The sequence below is a fragment of the Eubalaena glacialis genome, chromosome 2 (assembly GCF_028564815.1).
Source record: "Eubalaena glacialis isolate mEubGla1 chromosome 2, mEubGla1.1.hap2.+ XY, whole genome shotgun sequence".
Classification (NCBI taxonomy): Eukaryota; Metazoa; Chordata; class Mammalia; order Artiodactyla; family Balaenidae; genus Eubalaena; species Eubalaena glacialis.
The window spans coordinates 25,939,634-25,959,044 of NC_083717.1; the positions used below are offsets into that span (position 1 = coordinate 25,939,634).

The 19,411-nt window shown below is 47.6% G+C and overlaps 1 protein-coding gene across 1 annotated transcript in view; it reads right to left on the minus strand.

Moving 5' to 3' along the window:
• Positions 1-1,317: 1,317 nt before the first annotated feature.
• The window catches only part of FBH1 (F-box DNA helicase 1), a 45,493-nt gene continuing 27,399 nt past the window's right edge, over positions 1,318-19,411 (minus strand). Inside the window, exons 14-21 of the mRNA XM_061179613.1 lie at positions 17,182-17,281; positions 16,971-17,092; positions 15,177-15,252; positions 14,388-14,585; positions 13,732-13,857; positions 12,319-12,425; positions 2,287-2,418; positions 1,318-1,803 (exon numbers count right to left, since the gene is read on the minus strand). Of these exons, the coding sequence (XP_061035596.1) occupies positions 1,633-1,803; positions 2,287-2,418; positions 12,319-12,425; positions 13,732-13,857; positions 14,388-14,585; positions 15,177-15,252; positions 16,971-17,092; positions 17,182-17,281 (1,032 nt within the window). The 3' untranslated portion in view covers positions 1,318-1,632. The remainder of the gene's footprint in view (positions 1,804-2,286; positions 2,419-12,318; positions 12,426-13,731; positions 13,858-14,387; positions 14,586-15,176; positions 15,253-16,970; positions 17,093-17,181; positions 17,282-19,411) is intronic.

Genomic DNA, 19,411 nt, shown 5'->3' on the forward strand with positions numbered 1-19,411 from the left:
TAAAAACAGCTCCAGCACCACCCGCTTTGGTGGTCCTCCGACCTCCCCTCTGAGAGAGACACCCCTCCCGCCCCAGAGCAGCAGTGCGGCCCCATCTCCGGACGCCCTCTGCCCCACACCCAAGCGGCCCGCCTCCCAACACCCCACACCCATCACACTTCTTACTGTCACCTCTCCGAGTCAGGACCACGGCTGACTGCAGACGCCCACGACCAGGGCCCTGCCCCACATCAGGTGCTCTGAGAAGGCCTAGAGAATTCATGACTTCTCCCCAGTAAATAAGTTGCTTCCTCTCTGGTTGGTAAAAGCAGATTTCCAGAAAACGTGTTCATGGCCCCTCTTGCCACCCACCCCCACAAACCCCTCTTTTGAACGACTCTGAGCACTGTGACCTCCAAATCCAAACCGTTTCCTTTCATGTGCTGTTTTGCTCTGAGTTAACCAAAAGCACCAAATGAGGTGAGGCCAAGCCAGGAATGCCGGCGGAGCAGATGAAAGCACCCCGTCCCGCCTCTGTCTTCAGGGCCCGTTCTGTGAATTCTCTGCCATATGCAGACGTCAACGTGTCCCTCACCCTTTCCAAGCACCCCAGCCCGATCCAACAGCACCCTTGCTTTACTCACCGGCCTGCTCGCTAAACTCCACTAGAGGCCTGACGTGGGAGAGGTTAGGGGCGGCTGCAACAATGAGGCTAGGAGTCTGCTCTCCACTCCGCTGACTGGGCTCAGACACTAGCTGGTGAACTCTCTGGGCAATGCCCTCACCTGCCATCTGCATCCCTGAAGTGCTGCATGGCAAAAATGTAAAAAACCAGATCCATGTACGGCTAAGCGACGTGGGTTTTTCCACTGGTCTCTGTAAGAACAGCTTTATTACGACATCCACCCAGCATCCCCAGGCAGTGAACTAGGTACCAGCTGCCCATCTCCACCTGCTCCTGTCTCTCCCCAACGTGGCTGGCCTACTCCACCTCCCTCTCAAGTATTTCTGGTCTTCCGTTCTACCTGTGGGAACACAAGGCGTCTAGCTAGTGTCACTTTGTACTTGTCTTGTTATATGTCATGTTGCCTCCCTGTTCAGGCTGTGAACCCCGTGATGACAAAGTTGCACCCTGTGTCTTATACATGTGTGATTCCCCACAGCATGAAAAAATCTCATTTTTGATGCATTAGTTGTCACCCTGGACAATAAGCCTCCTACTCTGCTTGGTGTGCACTGTGAACAGTTACAGAGCTTTGAAAAGGGTAAGCGGAGAAAAGGAGAAAGTCCAGAAACAGCAGGGCTGAAGGCAGGGGCTGTCACACAGTGGAACGCCAGTGCTACAATGCCTGTTTAATCGAAACCTTGTAATAAAAGTTTAAATACATAATTTTTCTTTTTCTTTTTTTTTTCTTTTTTTTTTATCAAAAGACCATCCCCTGCATCCCCGGCCTGCTGGCGTGGAGGAGGGGCAGTGGGGTCTGGCTACCTCCAGGGGTGGAGACACGGCAAGTCCAGCTCCAGTTGGCTTCATCTTCCTCGGAAAATGCTCTGTGAGTGAGTCCGGTCTCGGGGAGGGAGTCCCCCATGCCGCCGTCCGCGGGGGCAGGAGTCTACCCAGCGTCCTGGCCGGAGGAGAGAGCTCCCTGCACCTCAGAAGACGAGGAAGAGCAGGGCCTCGTGCCGGGGCAGCACAATGTTCTCCACGGTGCGGTCCATGGCGCGCACCTGCTCGGGGGAGGCAGTCAGGAAGGCCAGCGGCCCGATGCGCTGCTCCGCGCATGAGTGGCACAGGTATCCACCCTTGTTTTCCTTCCTGTTGCTCTGCAGGGCAGGATGATAAAAAGGGAGCGGGGGGAACAACTGAAGGGCAAGCGTTTCCCACCAAGAAGCGTGAACCAACCACCACCAGCGCCGCCATCATGACTGATGCTTTCAGACCCGCCCGTGTGGCCCTGAGGCCGTACCTCCCCCAGCACAAGTGCCCAGGGTGGACTCTGCTCTATCAAATCCCCCAGAACGTATCAAGGCGAGGGACGAAGAGCCAAGAAAAACCTAACTGGGCCCCCAGGTAAACAGTCCTCACCTGAGTGTCCACACAAGCCCACCTCCCAGACTGTGGTCACCCAGCCTGGCCCCACTGTGTCCAACGTCTGTGACACTGAGGCCCACCGGACACCTCCGGGCCTTCCTCATGGAAGGATCGGATGAGCTTCCCCTTCACCTCCCTCACCCACAACCCAGATGGGCACACAGACGACTGAACTAAATCCTACGGAGAGCAGAGGTCGCGGCCGAGACACGTACATAGGTGATGGGCAGCTTCCGCATGGTGAGCACGGTGTCCATGGGGATGGCGTTGCTGCACTGCCCCACGCAGCAGCGGACCACGCCTGTCTTCAAAACATTACTCGTCAGCTCTGCTTGCAAGAAGTACTCCTGGGAAGGAAAGAGTGAGGACAAGAGTCACAGCAATGCCTCTGCCACTTCCTACTTGGACACCCCAACAGTTGAGGGCTGTCAACACTCTGTAGACCTTGCACAAGTCCCGGAATGAGAAGAGCACTGACCCCTGCATCTTCCCTCCGTTTCTCTACCTTCTTCCTGCCTGTAACACCGTCTCCAAGAGAACATTCACGGCTGGACCCAGTCTAGCTGGATTCTTGCTAAAACGGCCAGTTTAAAAAAGAAAGGTTTAATGGACAAATGTGAAACTGCTGGCTATAATGATATTTCAGGACTATTTCTGGATTTTATCTTAGGCTGACCTGTCCCTGAATCATTAAGAATGACTTGTATATTCTCTTTACAGCCCAGATGAGCTTAAAAGACCTGCCCACATCAGTCCTGCCCATTACCATCTCACAAGCCTTTGGCTGTCCTAGGGGGCAAACACTCAACCTCTCTAAGCCCCAGTTTCTCCATCGGTAAAACGCACAGAAGCCAGCACCCACTACACCCGGCTGCTGTGAGGAAGACACACAACACCAAGAGCTAAGTGCTTAGCGGCTGCACACAGTGGGCACCCAGATCAAACGCCAGACGGGAAATGCCATGAGAACATGGACCAGGGTCTGGTCTGCTGCTGCCCCACAGGAGGTTAATAAGGTTCTGGCATACCAGTAAGACTGCAAATACTTGCTGACAAAATAATTATGATTTCATGTTTTTTTGGATTACAACTGGCTATTTATTCAATTTTTGCAAAATCCGTGTCCAAGGTTCTGATTTATGTGGTTTTTCTCTCTTTCAGGATCTGGCTACCTGCTTTAGGAAAGAACAGAAAATATATGAACACTAGTGTTCCCGCCAATTTAACTGTGGGAAATCCTTTCTAAAATAAAATTAGAGGGCTTCCTTGGTGGCGCAGTGGTTGAGAGTCTGCCTGCCAATGCAGGGGACACGGGTTCGAGCCCTGGTCTGGGAAGATCCCACATGCCGCGGAGCAACTAGGCCCGTGAGCCACAATTACTGAGCCTGCGCGTCTGGAGCCTGTGCTCCGCAACAAAAGAGGCCGCGATAGTGAGAGGCCCGCGCACCGCGATGAAGAGTGGCCCCCGCTTGCCGCAACTAGAGAAAGCCCTCGCACAGAAATGAAGACCCAACACAGCCATAAATAAATAAATAATTAATTAATTAATAAAAAAAAATAAAAAAAATAAAAAAATAAAAAAATAAAATAAAATAAAATTAGAGATTTTCTTGGAGTCCCCTTTGCCCATCTGTCATCACGTTCCCTCCCTAGGGGAAAGCAGCATCATGAATCTGGCATGCATCCTTTCCAATCCATTCTAAACTGGCTTTACGCTTAACGTATATTTCTAAGAACATAAGTTGTCATCTTATAGGTATTTATTTACATAAGTGTTATACTGTTAGTTTGCTTCTCATCTAGTACATTTCTTTTAAGTGCTATACAGGATTCAATCATCTCACTCTCCCGCATTTTATTAAGACAGTCCCTTTGTGTGGAGACTGATGTTGTTACCAAATTATTTCCAACAACGCAGCAATGAACATCCTTGTATATGATTTCCCACCCACACATGCAAGAGGTCCTCCAGGGCTTTCTACCTTTTCTGACCCCGATCCACGCCAAGAAATCCACTCAGCGTTACAATTCTACATACACACACATGTATGTATAAAAGACTGAAATCAGTTTCACAAAATAGTATGTAACCTCACATGCTGTGGACTGATTCCTCCTTTAGACTTTACTCCACTTGCCTTTTTTTTTTAAAAGATCATCATAACCCACTAACTAGGTTCCTAAATCGTTAATAAATTGCAATCTACAGTTGGAAAAACACTGCTGCAGAGCAGCAGTTTTCAAACATTTTCGTTTCCCGACTCCTTTACACTAATAAACATTAAAGGCTCCAAAGAAGTATTGCTTCCATGAGTTATAGCTACTAATGTTTACCTGATTAGAAATTTAAACTTTTTTTTTTTTGGTTGTGCCGGGTCTTAGTTGCAGCTCATGGGCTCCTTAGTTGAGGTATGCGAACTCTTAGTTGCAGCACGCATGTGGGATCTAGTTCCCTGACCAGGGATCGAACCCAGGCCCCCTGCATTGGGAGCCTGGAGTCTTAACCACTGCATCACCAGGGAAGTCCCAAACGTTTTTAAATGTTTATTAATTCATTTAAAACACAACATAATAAACCTATCATATCTTAACCTGCATATTTTTATGAAAAACAACTGTATTAAAAAGAACCTTAACAAGGGACTTCCCTAGCAGTCCAGTGGTTAACACTCTGCCTTCCAATGCAGGGGGCGTGGGTTCAATCCCTGGTTGGGGAACTAAGATCCCACACGCCATGCAGTGCAGCCAAAAAAGAAAAAAGAAAAAAGAAAAAAAAAAAAGGGTACCATGAAAACAAACCAGCTCAATAAAAGTAAATAAACAGACTGGACAGCTAATATGTCAATTAGGCATTGTGTTCTACTGCCTGTAACACTTAAATAATGGCTCAAATAATTGCAGGGTTTTTATTTAAAAAAAAAAAAAACCTTAACGAGAAGAGTAGCATCGCTATACATTTTTGCAAATCTCTTTCATGTCCGGCTTAAAAGAAGGCAACTGGGCTCCCATCTCTGCCTCTGGGTTCAATCTGTGGTGACGACATGCCATGTGGCCTCTGGAAAACTCCACTGTACACTTGTGAGAGCACTGAGGGAAAAGGGCAAGTAACTACCCAGTATTATGAGAAGAGCATGGAGTACACGTACAGTGTGTATTGTGAAAGGTTCCCAGAAGGTTCCCCTGACCACACTTTGAGAACCAGTGCCCACCCCCACCATCCTGGCCAGAATCTGAAAGGACAGACTTCTTCATTCTCACCCATCGGACAATTTTAGGTTGCATTTCCCTGACCATCAAGGAGGTTGCATAAATATATTTTTTTTATCAGATTCCCTGGCCCCTGGGGCTTCCTTTGCTCATTTACCCACTAGGTTGCCTGTGTCTCAGGAATGTGTGGTTCTTTATGACCGTGTGGGTCCTCTTTTCCACAATCACATAAGCTCCAGGAGGGCAGAGCTATGCTTGGCTCGTGCCCACGACCACGACTCTGTGCCCAGAGTACAGCTGCGCTCAGTAAGCACATGCAGGACGGATGGGGGAAGCGTCCCCTCCACTCCATGATGGGTCTTTTAACTTCATGCAAAGCAGCAGCCGGCACAGTGAAGGGCACAGGCCCTGCAGACTCACCTCAGTTCACAGCCCAGTCTACCCCCTTTGGGGTGGTGCACCTTTGGGCAAGTGACTCTACTCTGTGCCTCAGCTTCCTTATCAGTAAAACTGGCAAAACAACAACTGCATCACAAAAGACGTTTTTTTAAGGGTTAACTATATGTTAGCTATTACTTTATCACACTGAAGCTTTACATCTCGATGCAATCAGATTTACCTGTTTTATGATTTACTATTATATGTCCTGCTTATTAATCTCCTCCTAAATGCCAGGGCTCCCTCGGCCCCTGCCCCTGGAGGTCAGCGTCTCAAAGACAAGTAGCTGTCTTTGAGGACCCCGACGCTGCTCCCATTCGAGCGTAATGCAGCTATCTCATCAGCTCATCACAACCCTTCTCTAACCGCCTCCTCTGAGGTGCGGTGATCGCCGTTTTGCCAGTATTACAGACTAGGAAACAGAGGTACAGAGCGATGAGTAACTTGCCAAGGTCTCAGAACGCCCACGTGGAGGACCCAGTCTGACCCGGATCTGTACAGTCGGCCCCGCAAAGCCTCACAACAGGAGGGGATGCTGCTGCCCCTCATCCCACAAACGCGCACCGAGGGCTGACTCCGTGCAGGCCCTGTTCTAAGGAGAGGCCCGTGAGCGCTGGGTTCAGAATCCAAGATGCTGAGGCTGAGAAGCGTCTCTGAGCAACCAGCATAACTCAACGTCATTTAATAATTCAATAATGTAATGATCCCCTCGCTTCCTTAAAACTTAAAGAAACAAAAGGTGTTTACCTAGATTTTCTAAGGGGGTCAGAGAAAAAGGAGTCTGCCTGCCCTACTCTTGGTTACAGGGGAGACCAGGATGGCTCGTCACCCTACAGGTGATAAGGTAGCAGGAAACAAGGGCTCCCTTTTGTTCTAAATCCTCACCAGGCACGACTTGCTTTCACCTTCTCCAGTGACTACCCTCCTCTCCCCCTCCAGAGCCTCCAAGATCCCCCATGAGCTGAGGGTAGACTTAGCCACTTCTGAAACAGGATGTCCCCAAATTGATTCATATTGCAGCTGTGATGAAGAAAAAGCAGAAGTCCTCACGCAAGGTCCTTCCGACTTAGAAACATCTAGTCATGCAAATGGGCAATATTTCTGGGGCTTCCTCAGAGTCCCCCTGTGGGCCAACAGATGTTTCCCAGCCCGGCTTCAGTAAGGGAGAAGTATTTCTCTAGAGTCCGTGTTCCTTTTTCCATGGAGAAAATTCATTTTCCCCATAAAATATATGCAGTGACCAACTGATAAGCTTCCATTTAGTTTTAAAAAGCCTATTAGACTCTAATACATAACTTGTGGGACTCTAAGGTATAAAATCCATGTGATGAATTTGGCAATATCTAGAAAAATGACACATCCATTTACCCTTGACCCAGAAATTTAGACTATAGAATGTATCCCCAAGAAGCACTGGCAAAAACAAAAAATGACTTGTGCATTAGATTATGCATTGTGGTATTAGTTTTAAAAGCAAAAGATTGGAAAGAACCCACTATCCATCAGGGAGGAGCTACATAAATCATGATAAATGGACACAGTGAATACTACTCAGCTGTAAAAAGGAGAAAGAGCTTTAGAAACTGATAAAGAGCCAGCATCAAAAAATCTAGAAACAATAAATGCTGGAGAAGGTGTGGAGAAAAGGGAACCCTCCTGCACTGTTGGTGGGAATGTAAATTGACACAGCCACTATGGAGAACAGTATGCAGCTTCTTTAAAAAACTAAAAACAGAACTACCATATGACCCAGCAATCCCAGTACTGGGTATATAACCCTGAGAAAACCGTAACTGAAAAAGATAACATGTACCACAATGTTCATTGCAGCACTATTTACAATAGCCAGGACATGGCTGCCTATTGTAATAGCTGTGGCTGTTTCCATAAACAACCTAAATGTCCATCGACAGATGAATGGATAAAGAAGATGTGGCACGTATATACAATGGAATATTACTCAGCCATAAAAAGGAATGAAAATGAGTTATTTGTAGTGAGGTGGATGGATCTAGACTCTGTCAGAGTGAAGTAAGTCAGAAAGAGAAAAACAAATACCATATGCTAACACATATATATGGAATCTAGAAAAATGGTACTGATTAACCTAGTGGTAGGGCAGGAATAAAGATGTAGACGTTGAGAACGGACTTGAGGACACAGGGGGGAAGGGGAGGCTGGGACGCAGTGAGAGAGTAGCACTGACATACATACACTATCAAACGTAAAATGGATGGCTGGTGCGAAGCTGCTGCACAGCTCATGGAGATCAGCTCGGTGCTTTGTGATGACCTAGAGGGGTGGAATAGGGAGGGTGGGAGGGAGACGCAAGAGGGAGGGGATATGGGGATACGTGTGTGCATATAGCTGATTCACCTTGTTATACAGCAGAAACTAACACAACATTGTGAAGCAATTATACTCCAATAAAGATGTATTAAAAAAAAAAAGAAACTGATAAAGAGTGATTTCCATGTCTACTTCTCAGTGACAAAATGAGGTACAGAATATTACAGAATGCTACTTTCTGTGAAAAAGGAGAACAGAAGAATACATATATACATATTTGCAAAAAGAAATACTGAAGGATAAATCAAAAACTAATTTTTAAAAACTAGCTATTGGGACTTCCCTGTTGGCACAGTGGTTAAGAATCTGCCTGCCAATGCAGGGGACACGGCTTCGATCCCTGGTCTGGGAAGATCCCACATGCCGCAGGGCAACTAAGCCCGTGTGCCACAACTACTGAGCCTGCGACCTAGGGCCCGCTTGCCGCAACTACTGAAGCCCACGTGCTCTAGGGCCCACATGCCACAACTACTGAGTCCGCGTGCTGCAACCACTGAAGCCTGCGTGCCTAGAGCCCTTGCTCCACAACAAGAGAAGCCACTGCGATGAGAAGCCTGCGCACCACAACGAATAGCAGCCCCTGCTCGCCACAACTAGAGAAAGCCCACGCGCAGCAACGAAGACCCAACGCAGCCAAAAATAAATAAATAAATAAAAACTAGCTATCAACAATGGAGGGAGAGAAAGTCTGCAGGAGACAGGGAGGGAATGAGACTTCTTGGGGATACACCTGTTACAAAGTTTTCACTTTGAAAACGTAAGTTTTATACATTCAAAAAAGATAATCAAACAGGAAAGCAATTCTTTTAGGAAGTGTAGACAAAGAAACATATCTGTCTGCAATTAAACTGGTGATCAAACCACACAGAGGGGAAAAGACTCATCTCAGGCACCTTCAGAACATGCTGTTCTGACTGCACATCCTCAGTGGAATGTGGGGAAACAGAGCTGGTAGGAAATCTTAAATTCCATACAGTATTCTGCCAACAGTAATACTGGTATTACTTTAAAACTTTTATACACAGCGTAGTGTAAATAAGTAAGTAATAAATACTGTTCGGAACCAAGATTTTCAGTGTAAGAGAAAAGATTCAAGCGTTTAAAAGAAGTAAAAATCCTTAAAGGTTAAATCTGATTGGGCTGGAGAACCACAAGTGATGAGGTTTATAGATGTAATTGGCCACCGGCTCCGACAGTGCGGACACACGGCAGCCTCACAAAACGGGAGCAGAAGGACAGCAGGTGAAGAAAAGGTTTTCACTGTCCGCGGTGCACACTCGGCAAAAAACTCTGAGGAAGAGTGAGAAAGTGCTCGTGGTCACAGCTGGGGCGGCGGCTACTCCCAGGGGTGGGGGTGGGGTGGGTGTGCTGGCAGGCCACCAGGAAGGCAGCGGGGACAGCTGGCAGACCCACTCTCCTGACCTGGGTGGACGCCCACCTCACCCCTAGTTGCACCCGCCCGTGTGTTTTATACATTTGTGTCATGTTTAACAACAAGAAGTTTAAATTAAAAATTGCAATTGGAATTATCAGTATGATGATAATCAGAACTGTTGATTTTTCTTTTCAAAAATACGGATTTCCTAGCTCTGTCTACTAAAAAGGTGAACAGTCTGAGCATCACTAAGAGGGACAGAATCTGAAATCACTGCCTCCTGATGGGATGCAACACAAAGCAAAGCCCCCTGCCCACCCCCCCATGGAGGATTCTGGCCAGAACAGTTAGACCCAAATCCAGTCATGCCCCTGCAGTGACTTCTAGTGATGGGGAGCCCAGGGCGGGGGACAGCAGAACAAACCCAGAATGGGAGATGTTCTGGGGGACAACCAACTCGGTTTCCACAAAAAGACAGGAGCATCAGAAACGACGCAGGGGGTCCTGGGCTGCTCTAAATTAAGAAGCTTAAAAGACCTTATAACCAAACATGCATTTGGGTCCTAATTTGAACAAATCAACTGTAAAAATACATTTCTGAGATAATAATAAAAGTATGACTGCAGAATGGGTAGTAGAGCCCATATGGAACCACCATAAATTTTATAAGATATAAAATGGGACCGTGGTTATGAAAGAAAGGTCCATGGTGTTTTAGAGACGTGGACTCCAAATATACACAGAGGTGATTTGTACATGGGAATTCGATATACCATTTTCTCAACTTTAAAATCCTCAAAATTTTCCTTATGTTGTGAAATGATATCACTGCTCTACAAGACCTCCATTAAAAGTCACGGATGTGACAACCTGCTTTTGTTACAGATCTAACCACTACCATAACACAGGTTCTACAAGAAAACCATACTACAGGTTCTAAAAAAAATTACTTATGATCAAAGTTTATGCAAAAACTCACACAGTAGGTACAGATTATTTGTACATAAAAATTACTCTCCTACTTCACTCCCTAGGGTACTGGTTTTAGAGGTTAAAAAAAGCCGTGCTTATCTCTACACTAGGAGTCAGCAAACTGCAACCAGGGGCCAAATCCAGACCAGCGTCTGCTGCTGTCAATAAAGTTTTATTGGGACGTGGCCCACCATTTGTTAACAGATGGCCCACGGCTCTCTTTGCTGTGGTGGCAGAGTTGAGAAGATGCAGCAGAAACCGCAGGCCTGCAAAGCCTCAGATATTTACCGTCTGGCCCTTGACAGAAAGAGATGGCAGCACTCTGCTCTAAGTCCTCTCTGGAAACCCCACAGGGTGACCCAGGTGCCACCAAGGGTGCAGCCAAAGAAAAAGGCTTAACAGTTCTAAGCACTGACACATTAGCTGTTACACACAGCAAGAGCCAGGCGAAGCAAAGCTGCTGGGGAAGCATGCAGCTGACTTCAAATTCCAGAAACATTCTATGGCCAAACAGGCCTGTCTTAGAGAGGCATGGAAGACAAATGCCAGAGAGGGTTCAGAGAAAAGTGCGATAAAAATGCAAGGGCATCAGTCTCACGCAAGAAGCTTTTGCTGCCACGACAGGTCATACAGAGTATTCATCTGCAATTTCTTCCTTTTAAGCGCTGACACACTCTTCCTCAAGAATGTGAAGAGAAATGCTATTTGCTAACTTGTTTACCGTCTACCTCTCATCCTAGAACTCAGGCTCTGTGAGGGGAGGAATTTCTCCTGCCCACTATCACACCCCCAGGGCCTAGACACGCACTTGGAACACATCAGACACTCAACAGATATTCAATTGTGAGCATCAGGGTTCTGTGTTACCACCACTTACCAACTCTGAGACTGTGGACACCACTTACTAAAAAGGACCACTGCCCTCCATCTCCCCCAGCCCAGGTCCCAAGCCATCAGCAGCAAAGCTGAGATTCCGCGGCTCCCGGTGTTCTCACCTCTGAGAGAACACGCACTGCGGCACTTGGACTAAATCCTCCTACTGTACGAAACCTCACACGTTTTGGAGACGGCTAAGGAAAAAAGAGTATTTATAGGGACTTCCCTGGTGATCCGGTGGTTAAGACTTCCAATGCAGGGTTCAATCCCTGGTCAGGGAACTAAGATCCTGCAAGCCATGCAGCACAGCCAAAAGAAAAAAAAAAAGAAAGAATATTTACAGTCCCTTTTACGTGTAAGTTTTATGTTTCAGGCTTAAGAATCTTTGGTTCAGGGAAAGACAGACGAAGTAGTAACCATTAGCACAAATTTCTGTTCTAGTTTCAACCCAAGAGGGTTGAAAAACTGAACAGCTTATCCTCCAGACCTTGAAAGGCAGAAAAGACGTGGAAATGAGGGGGTGGGGGAGGGGGCTGGTCTGTGAGGGGTAAAGAGGAAGGGCTGACACTTTCCTGCTTCTCACCAGGGACAAGGACAGGTACCTGAACACTCGCTCTCCCTGGCAGGACACATTCTGTCCAAGTCTGGAGTCTACCAGTTCAAAAGGGACCAGGGAGCGGGAGGAGGACGTGCAGACACAGAGAACACTCTTGCTGTTCTTCCCTAAGAGTGCTGAGAGCTAACTGAGCAGGGAGAACTTACCAAAGACATGGGCACGGTTGGTATTTTAAAAAGAACTTTTAAAACTGACTCAGGAAAGAATGTAGAAAAGAACCCAGGATTTTGTTTCTGTGGTTAGGAAGGACCCTCCCCCACTGGAAATCGGCCTCCAAGCCCCCAAGAAAGAGAAGCCCCTCTCTTCTGATGCAGACCCCCAACCAAAATCCTCGAAGGCCCCAGGTTGGCTGATCCCTTATTCAAACCCAGTAAAATCTGGACGTTGTTAAATTAACTCGTGCTGTCCTCTTACCCCAGCCAAAGTCAAGATGTTCTCCAGTGACCTGGTCATGATGAGACGCTTCCTGGCGCGAGTTACTGCTACATACAGCAAATTCCACTCATCCTCAGAAAACGACTCTGAAGAAAGCAAAGGGAAAAAAAATATCAACACAGAAGCCTGCTTACAGAAATTTATATTCTCATCTAAATGTTTACTACTCGGGTCTTCCCCGGTGGCGCAGTGGTTAAGAGTCTGCCTGCCAATGCAGGGGACACTGGTTCGATCTCTGGTCCGGGAAGATCCCACATGCCGTGGACCAACTAAGCCCATGCACCACAACTACTGAGCCTGAGCTCAAGAGCCCACAAGCCACAACTACTGAAGCCCGTGCACCACAACTACTGAGTCTGTGCTCTAGAGCCCACAAGCCACACTACTGAACCCATGCGCCACAACTACTGAAGTCCATGCATCCTAGAGCCTGCGCCACAACTACTGAGCCCACATGCCTCAACTACTGAAGCCCGCGTGCTCTAGGGCCCACGTGCCGCAACTACTGAGCCCACGTGCTGCAACTACTGAAGCCCACATGCCCTAGAGCCTGTGCCGCAACTACTGAGCCCACGTGCTGCAACTACTGAAGCCTGTGCGTCTAGAGCCCGTGCTCCACAACAAGAGAAGCCACTGCAAGGAGAAGCCCGGGCACCACAACAAAGAGCAGCCCCCGCTCACCGCAACTAGAGAAAGCCCTCGTACAGCAACGAAGACCCAACACAGCCGAAAAAAAAAGTTTACTACTCCCCATCGCCCCAAAAAACCCTCAGGATTTGCTGGCTTTATAAGCGAAATTTTCCTACAAACACCAACTCCGAAAACAAACAAAACCCTAACAGACTAGGGGCACAGAACACCCAAATTTTGACTCCATGACTAACAGAGAGCTTTTGTTTGTCTGTTTGCGGGAAAACTTCAAATGGTTTTATTCTAAGACTTAAAACCAAAACAACAGCACTGATACTTAGATGCTTAGAGTTTAACAGGTAGCCTTGAGTATAAACTGATGCAAATGCAGACAAATGATAGAGTGCTTACACTAACCCCTTGGATGATTTTTGGGCCTCTTTAATAAAAAGGAGAATTAATTAAAGAAAAAACACCTTGGTGAGCAGGTAAACTGTATGTTTTAGAGCTTCTGTCTGGTGGGGAAAAACCCACAGCTGAAGAGCTGGTGCAGGTTAAACAGGACGCAATAAACACAGCTGCCCTCCGAGCAGCCCTGAGGGAGGTGGACCCTGGAGGCTCAGTTTTTCTAAATACACAGTCTAAGAACAACAAATTTAGGAGCAGGAGGATTTTCTTGTTCTAGAAGGATCCTTCCAAGAAGCCACACCGTCCAAGAAAAAGCAAGGCAGCCCTGCAGTGAGGCGCCAGCGGTCTCCTTACCAACTCTGAAGTGGGGCAGCTGAGCGAGGTTGTGCCTAGCACAAGGCACTTTCACGAAATCATCCAGGACATGCACAGTGTCAAACTCCAGGCCTTTGGCCTTGTGCACAGTGCCCAAGATGTACTCTGGAACAGAAACACAGCGGACGGGCAGATGAGGGGGTGACGGGGAAAGAAAGGAAAGAGGAAAAAAGCTTACACTTCCCACCACACTCCCAAAACGCTAATTACGTTTTCTTGCCTGGGTGCGGCTCTGCAGAAAAAGGGGGAAAGAGGAAACCTCAGACAGAAAAAAAAGGGAGAGACAAAAAGAAGACGAGGGGAAAGTAGAAATTCGTTGCAGGTGTTGCGAACACGGCCGAGTCCCAGTCCAGAGCTCACGGCGGCCGCCCACCGCCTGCTTCCTATGCACGAGGGGACAGAGGCCCAGAAGAGGCTGGGGGTTTGCCCAGGGTCACCCGGTAGCAGAGATGGGACTCGGGAGCCCCTTCTACGGGCTGAAGTAGAACAGAAATAAAGGGGTCACAGGAGAACAGCAGCCTTGTTCCGCTGACACAGCCGCCCCTGGTCACCCGTGATGTCCACGCTGGCAAGAGGCACTGGAGGCCGGCTGCCCCCGCCCCCAGGGGGAAGTGAAGAGCCCCCGTGTCCCTCACCTGCGAAGTCCAAGTCCTCTATGTGGCATCTCTCTATCCTTTCCACCAGCTCTGGAATCCGGATGTTGTACTTCTCCACGACCGCAATCTTGGCTTCCAGCTCCTTGTCCTCGGCCGCAGTCACATACCGCTTGAAGCCGCTGAAGCCCTCTCTGTGCACCCACCTTCTAATGAACCTGTCTTTAATGACGAGGTTTCCTAGAGGGAACACGCGTAGGGGTCAAGGTGACACAGGCTGCGCCGACGTGCACTCCTAACTGACCACATGATAAACGAACGGTCTTAGAGCTGGAGACCCAGGTCCAGGCTCGACGGCATCACTAACCTGCCGTGGGCGCCTGGGCAAGTCAGCGCAGTGACCTGTGCCACAGCCCCTCCAGCTCCAAACTCAGGGTCAAGAGCCCTGCCTTTGACATCCTTGTCTGCTTCTCAGGGATTTGAAATTGCCCAGTAATGAAAAAACGAAAGCGCTACAGAAATGTTAGAAAAGGATCACATGGGGCCCATGCTGAAGTCTCAGTGTGTGAGGTCGCCCGGGCAGACAGAAAGATGGTGGGGAAGACGGCCTAGGGGCCAGCGTGAGAGAGAAACTTAGACTCCTGAGAAAAGGGTCTAGAAAGAGCCATCGGTGTCTCTGAAACAGGAGGTCTCCGGCATCCCACCGTTGATGAGAAGAAGCCACACCGGCTCCTCCAGAGCAAACGAGAACTGACTCAGAATCTGCCCACCCACCTCCACCCCGCCACTGTGGTGCCTGCGTCCACCCCACGCAGCAAGGAGGATACTCACGTCTCTTCCGTTCTTCCTCCGGCTGAAGAAGCGTCCAAATATCAATGATTCTGTCCAATCCAAATGATTTAGTCCCCTGAAAAAGTTTTTCGGTGGGATTTTTTGGTGTTTTGTTGTTTTTAACTTTTTGTTTTATTTTTGTTACTGTTGTTAACAGGACAAAGTAAAGCAAACGTAGAGGTGGGATTTTGAAATGAGACGCTCTTTTTGGAAACAGATCTCAAATTGCACCCAAAGCATAAAGACAGCGAGTGGGAACCTTCATCACGCACAAAAGCAGAGGCTACAACGCAGCCTGCAAACTCGGGATGACCCAGTGCTAAGCTCTGGCTGCTCCCTCAGACTTCTCCTACATTTAAAAAAAAGGCAAGAACTAGCTGCAAGTTGCTTTCATGTCAAAGAAGGCAATTTAAATCATCTACCTTCCAGGAATATAAAACAGCTGCAGCGAAGAAGACAGATGAGACCTGAATACCGAGTGTGGAGCACAAACACTCGCCGCTGTTTCTTCTGAGGAAAGAACTAGACTGTCTACAGGTACTGGATTTGTTAAAAGGTCAGCTCCTGGAGGAGAGGGCCTGACCCTCCCAGTTCAGCCCACCTCTACCGGGAGGCGTGTACTGAGCGCTGACTGGGGCCCAGGACAGAGACAAAGGCTCCACACTCCAAGGGTTTAGATCATTTGGGGAAGGGACACATAAAACATTAACATCAAACAGAGACCAAAATAAGACAGTACAGATTAAAACGTAACCAGAAGTGATCAAGTGGGATGACACATGTGGGAGTGAGAGAGGGGAGAGAACAAGTTCACATCCTGCCCGGCGTGGAAGATGCTCCAACAGTACCATTTCCTTACAATAACAAAGATGGCTAAACTATGCTACATCCACTGAGGAAGTATTGTGAAGTCACTCAAATAGCAACATGGGAGAAAATATGCTCGTGGGTGGAGTAAAAAACACACACTCTTTTATGTACGCTCTAAATGCAATTGTGTAAAAATACACAACTATAAGGCCAAAGACATAAATAATTAGCAAACATGAGAATTTTTACATAAAACACTGAGATTAAGGGTGATTTTTTTCCTTTTAATTTCCAAAACTTCTGTAACTTGGTTATATAATCTTTATAAATTAAAAAAAGGAGCATCAGAAATCTTTTGATTTTGATTCACTTACTGTATGTACTGAGGGCCTACACATAGTAGGCCCTGAAAAATATTTTTGTCATAGATGAATGGGTGAATGTCTCTTAGACATAAAACTCTGCTTCCAAGAGTTAAAAACGCCCTACACATGTCACTCAACCCTCCTAGCTTCCCTGTGAAACAGGCAGTGTCGCTGTCCCAGAGACAGAGGGGCTGAGTCGCCTGCCACAAGCCACACACAGTTAGTGAAGAAGCAGAGCTAGAACCAGTGTCCACTCTGCATCTGGAGCCCCGGGCACCTCCCAGCTGTGCCCTCACCTCGCCTGTCTTACACGACTGATCATCACACCCCAGGACACTCACAGGCAGCCGGCAGCCCCGCGTGCACACACGTGAGAAGGGCATTCATTTTTTTTTTTAAAGAACGGAGGAAAAGGTCCACAGTCCTTGCTGGGCCAGACTTTACAGGACTCGCTGGACCAGAATGGCCAGGGGGAAGGACTTCACAGCGCAGACTCGGGAACAGTCACAAACCCAAATGCCTGTGTGCAGAGTAAGCCTGGATGTGTGGGCCGTTTTCATCGGCTCTGTGTGTCGGCAATGTTTCTGTGCGAGAGCAGAGAACAGAAACGCACTCCTACCCCTATCAGGTGGATCCGGGCAGGCACTTCTCCTTCCGTCACCCGGACGGCCTCATCAAACACGTTGGCGTTGGTCCGGGACAGCAGGGCCACCTGCCCCTTCGTGTCACCTCGAATGCCACCTTTTGGGAGAGAGCACAAACTCTAGGGCAAATCCAGATAAAGAGGGAAGCTAATCTGCGTAACAAATACGAGTAACTGAAAGCCTTACTCTGATGGTTGCCTCCAACCAAAGTCTTTTTTCTTACTCGCTTGCAGACATCCAAGATCGTAGCTCCCACATAGGCAATTTCCACACCAAACCTAAAACTCTGTGGGAGAACAACACAACGAAAGGAGTTAACACCCCCTGAAGAACGTGAGCGCATTGCTACCACCGCCAAGGCCTGGCCTCGCCAAACCCCACTGAGCATCTCTGACTCGCCCGACCTGGAATGGGTACTTGGAAATTCCCTACTGTAAACCGACTTACACAGAACAGGAGCTTGGCAAGCAAAGAATCACTATTCTAAGTTTTCAGAATAGCATTTTCTATCTTGAAACCTGAGAGTTACCTGCTTTTCTTTATCTCTTGCCCCCAAATCCAAACCTTGACAATCTTCCACCATGTTTTCTACAGTCGTTTTCTTACCACTGCTCCCAGTGCAGCTCAGGGACCCCTACCTCATGCCTCCCCAACTTGGCCTCTTTCCCTCTGCCAGTTGAATCTTTCCCTCACGTGTTCATCAAGCCCTGTGCCTCGCCACAAAAAGGAAGAGCACTCCACGAAGAAAAGGTGACGTGTGGACTTTCAGGACTTCTGCAGCCTGGACAGCCTTAGCCCCTTCATTCCCCGAGACCAGCAGCAAACTTTTCTTTTAAGCAAATCTACCATTCTTTCCAAACTGCCTCTAACAAAGAAGCGTATATTATACAGAAGATTAAGGGAGGAAGGGGGCCTCTCCCTGCCCCCCGAGGCTCCCTCAACATCGATTCAAACCCTACATAACCGGCCACGGGACTAATCACCATTTCCTGAGCGTTCCCTGCCCTCCCCGTGCCGTGCTGCATGGCAGTAACTTCTTAGCCTTCAAAACGAGGCCTGACACACTAATCCCTTGACCACTGTAGCTGGAAAGACACCATTCTTGCCCAAACTCGTGGTATTTATTGCCTTTTTCCATTCACTTATAACTTAAGGGAATGAAATATTATGTACTTTGGTGAATATCAATAACACAGCCTAAGGAAAGCAAGACTTTCAACAAACAGTACTTTGTTGCTATAGAACTATTCTAAGTCAGCCATAACTCAAATTATAAAGATCCACGAGTCCATACTGACACAAATAAATAAATGAATAAATAAATGGAAGAGAAGACACAAAATCTCCTTTGCAGAAGAATTCCAAATAATCTATGTAGACACTCCAACTCTTGTTCCTGAGTAAGCGCTGAGGGCAGTGACTTCCTTCCAAGGCACACAGTGTGGAGGGGTGGCAGGGGGAGTCACTTCACAGTGAGGGGACCTACCAAGCACCACTTCAGCCAGGGGACCAAGACAACATCATCAGTTATAAATCGTGTTGACGGGGGACTTCCCTGGTGGCGCAGTGGGTAAGACTACGCGCTCCCAATGCAGGGGGCCCAGGTTCGATCCCTGGTTGGGGAACCAGATCCCAAATGCATGCCGCAACTGAGAGTTCACATGCCACAACTAAGGAGCCTGCCTGCCGCAACTAAGACCTAGTGCAACCAAATAAATAAATAAATATTTTTTTAAAAATAAATAAATAAATAAACCATGTTGACAGTATGGGCCCCCAATACCTTGTAATGAAAATGGCAATTTTTCTTCCAAGGCCTTCCTCCCGAAACATCAGTGCAACCACCAGACAAACACCAATAGAGGGGTATCTGATAAAACACCTAACCAGTCCTCTTCAAGGTCCAAAAACAAGACAAGTGTGAGAAACCACAGAGCACAGCCAACAGGAGCCTAAGAAGACTTGACAACTGAATGCAGATGGGGTCACCTGAATAAGATCCTGGAACAGAAAAAGGACATTTGGTAAAAAACCAAGGAAATCTGAATAAACTATGGACTTTAGTTTATAATAATGTATCCACGGTAGTTCATTAACTGCAGCAAACGTACCACACGAATATAAGACGTGAATAATAAAGGAAACTGAATGTAGGATGTGTAATAACTTTCTATACTTTCTTCTCAACTCTTCTATAAATCTGAAACTAAAAAACGTCTATTAAAAAAAATTCCTCTGGGTTGACGCCACCCTAAGTCACTACAGCAAACAAGGGAAACTCAAGGAAATAAGGTCACTGAGTGGGCTACAGGGCCTCCTAGAAAAGAACAGAACACAGTTCAGATGACGCTGGCATTTTCGCTGGCAGTCTCACATCCTCTTACTAGAAGTGAGTTTCTTAAACGCAGTGGTTTTC